At 35.5% G+C, this 3,559-nt stretch overlaps 1 protein-coding gene across 1 annotated transcript in view; it reads right to left on the bottom strand.

Moving 5' to 3' along the window:
• DLG1 (discs large MAGUK scaffold protein 1) overlaps window positions 1-3,559 on the bottom strand; it is a 392,072-nt gene that overhangs the window by 11,667 nt on the left and 376,846 nt on the right. The window contains exon 23 of the mRNA XM_007957092.2: window positions 1,261-1,370. Within this exon, the coding sequence (XP_007955283.1) occupies window positions 1,261-1,370 (110 nt within the window). The remainder of the gene's footprint in view (window positions 1-1,260; window positions 1,371-3,559) is intronic.

The following is a 3,559-nucleotide window of genomic DNA, read 5'->3' as shown; positions in this document are numbered from 1 at the left end:
AAGGTTGGGCAATCCTACTTCCGTAGTGATACTGCCTTGGAAACCCAAGGAGGGGTCGCTATGAGTCAGGGCTGACTCGACGGCACATAACAACAACAATGTTCAAAATATTTATTAATTTACACTGTGATTTCTTCTCTGACCTATTCAATAGTATAATGCTTTATTTCTAAATATACAGAGATTTTATAGTTCTCTTTTTATTACTGATTTCTAGTTTTAGTCCATTATAGTCAGAGAGTATTTGTTTTCAGTAATTTGAAATTTGTGGCTCAGCAGATGATCAATTTTAGAAATTGTTCCATGTGCACTTTAAAGTAGTGTGTATTTTGCAGATGTTGAGTGCAGTGTTCTATATGTGTCAATTAGTTTTAAATTTGTGCTGTTCTATATCCTTACTGATTTTTTATTCATTTGTTTTACGCTCTCATTTACTAACAGGTGTGTTACATTTTCCCATTATGATTGTAGAGTCATCTTTTTTTCCTGTATAGTTGTCAATTTTTCCTTTACATATTTGAGCCTGTACTATTAAGTGCCTACAAATGTACAAATATTTATCTGTCTGGTGGGGGTTGAATCTTTTATTTTGATGAAATGTACTTCTGTTTAGTAATACTTCTTGCTTAAAATAGATTTTGATAGTAATATAGAAGCAGTTTACTTTTGGTTAATGTTTTAATGGCATGTCTTTTTCTTGTCTCTCACTTTCAACCTCCCATATCCTTCTATGTCTCATGAATGTAAATGACAGTTGTTTACTTTTCTCTTTAATCCATCCTGACAATGTCTGTCTTCTAATCAGATCCTTTAGTCTACTATTTAATTACATTAGGGTTCATTTATACCATCTTACTATCTCTGAATCCTATTTGCCCCATTTGTGCCAGGTTCCTGTTTTTCCTTCCCTTTCCTTTCTTTTATTTACTTATTTTTTAAATCCCATTTCTCCCCCTCTATTAGGTAACTACTTAAACATCTTTCAATGGTAGGGATATAGTGCCCGATATAGTAGCTACTAGCCACATGTAGCTATTCAAATGTAAAGTTCCAATACATATTATTGTACACTTTAGCTTTAGTAATATGATGACAGCTAAGTTAATATAATTAAAAATAATACAACAGCTTATTTAATCTTCATGACAACTCTTTTATAAAGAAACTGAGATGCAAGGAGGGTAAATAAATTACCCAAGCTTTTAAGTGACAGAGACTGGATCGGTTTTTAAAGGCTGTGCCTTAAGCATTTACACTTACATGATATTTTCCACGGATTTGGGCTTAATAAAAATGGAGATTGGGTAAAGTTGTGCAATCTGTAATCTCTTTATGGCATTTCCAGAAACATCAAGGATACAGTGTTTGCCCTAAAATAGGGGAAAAAAAGAAGAAAAACATATGAACCAAGTCTTTTCAATTTTATCAAAGATACATTTATTATAGGTACAAAATCTGGACAATGATATGTTTGGATCCTTGTTCACTTTATGGAAGTTGGTCGTTTCTGTTAGCAAATTTTAGGAGGGGAAATAAAATGAAGACAATGAATAATGATTATGAATAATTAATTAACCATTCTCAGATAAATAGTAAATTTAAAAAGGAATGAAAACACACTTCCCATATTCCTAGATTTCACAGACCAGTAAATAATCTCTCAAAATTGATTTTGGTGATGAACATAGTACTACTACCTTTTATCTTGCCAAGAATGGATATTATTTAAAAAAGGACCCCGAACTATCATCTCACCATGACCATTATTTCATAAAAGCATAGATGATCAGCAAGAAGGAAAAAGAAAAAAAGAAAGAAAAAAAAGGAGTATCTTTTAAACTGAATAAAGTTAAAGAAAAAAAATTCACTACCACTACTGTATTTCTCATTTTGCTGTGGACAGGTGAAAACTTCACAATAAATCCAGTTCTGCATTATAGTGACAACTACTCTGACATGCTTAATTCACTGACAAAGGCCACTTAAGTTTTTAATACAGATGAGCATTTCCAAGTTAAATAATTTATCAAACAGATTTTATTATATCATTTTAAATTAGGTCCTCCTCCATAATGCATTTTCTAATCTAAGGACCTGAGTCCACACCAATGAATGGTAATTTCAACTTAGTTGTTGTTAGGTGCCATCAAGTCAGTTTAGACTCATTAACAAGCTTATGTACAACAGAACGAAATACTGCCAGGTCCTGCACCACTCTCAAAATCATTGGCATGTTTGAGCCCATCGTTGTAGCCACATGTCAATCTATTTCCTTGAGGGTCTTCTCTTTTGTTGCTGCCCCTCTTGCTGTACCTAGCATGGTATCTTTCTCCAGGGACTGGTCCCTTCTGACAACACGACCAAAGCATGTGAGATGAAGTCCAGCCATTCTCACTTCTGAGAGTATTCTGGCAGTACTTCCTCAAGACAAATTTGTTTGTTCTTCTAGCAGTCCATGGTATAATATATATTCTTCGCCAACACCACAACTCAATTGCATCAGTTCTGTGGTCTTTATTATTCATTGTCTGGCTCTCACATTGCATATGAGATTACTGAAAGTTATCATGGCTTGGGTCAAGCTCAACTTAATCTTCAAAGTGACATCTTAGCCCTTAAAACACTTTTTTCAAAAATTGTAATTCAAGTAAAAGTTTATATAGCAAATGTGTTTTCCATGCAACAGTCCACATACATTTTATTTTGTGACACTGATTGCAGTCTCTACAATGTAACAGCCCTCTTTCCACTTTTTCCCTGTGGTTATCTTTTCTCTGTGTCCGTCTTTTCTAGGCATTTCTGCCTTCTGAGTATTCTCCCTATGCAAATGCTGTTTTTCTGATCTCCCATGGTTGACAGTTCTAAGGAGTACACCTTCCAGGTGTAACTGTTCACTTTGTAGACCTGTCTCTTATTCATCTGAAGGTTAAGCCCCAGGAGTGATTTCAGTTCCAGGCATGAAGGGTGACTAGAGGCCATAGTCTCCAGGTTTTCAAGTCTCTACTAGATCAGCAAGCCTGGTTTTTATATGATTTTGAGTTTTGTTCCATTTTTTTCTCCTAACTCTATCCAGGATCTCCAACTTTGATCATTTTTGGAGTGACTGGCAGTAGTAGCCAGGTACCATCTAGTTCTTCTGGTCTTAGGGTCATATAGGCTGAGGTTCCCATGGTTCACTAGTCCCCTGTACTAACTGCTTCCATGTGTCTTTGATTTTCTTCACTCTTCTTCGCTCCGGACAAGGAGAGACTAATAGTTCATCTTAGATGGCCTCTAGGGAGCTTTTAACACCCCAGTCGATATTCACCAAAGTGGATGTAGAACAATGTTACTGTGTACTGTTATGCCAATTGAGTTTGAGGTCCCCCAAGATCATGGGCGTGAGCCCTCAGGTCAGTGGCTCATTCCCTCAAGGTGTTTGGTTGTGCCCTGTTTGCTCTATTATATATATGGATGTTTTTATAGCACATATAAGTATGCATGTAGAAATATCATCTACCAAACCTATAGAAATATCATTTGTCATGGGTATATTCCTGTTCAACTACCCATATCCAGT

The sequence above is a fragment of the Orycteropus afer genome, unplaced genomic scaffold (assembly GCF_000298275.1).
Source record: "Orycteropus afer afer isolate SDZICR_OR568_19922 unplaced genomic scaffold, OryAfe1.0 scaffold00703, whole genome shotgun sequence".
Classification (NCBI taxonomy): Eukaryota; Metazoa; Chordata; class Mammalia; order Tubulidentata; family Orycteropodidae; genus Orycteropus; species Orycteropus afer.
Note: the sequence above shows the minus strand (reverse complement) of the source record. Positions and strands in the feature narration are given on the sequence as shown.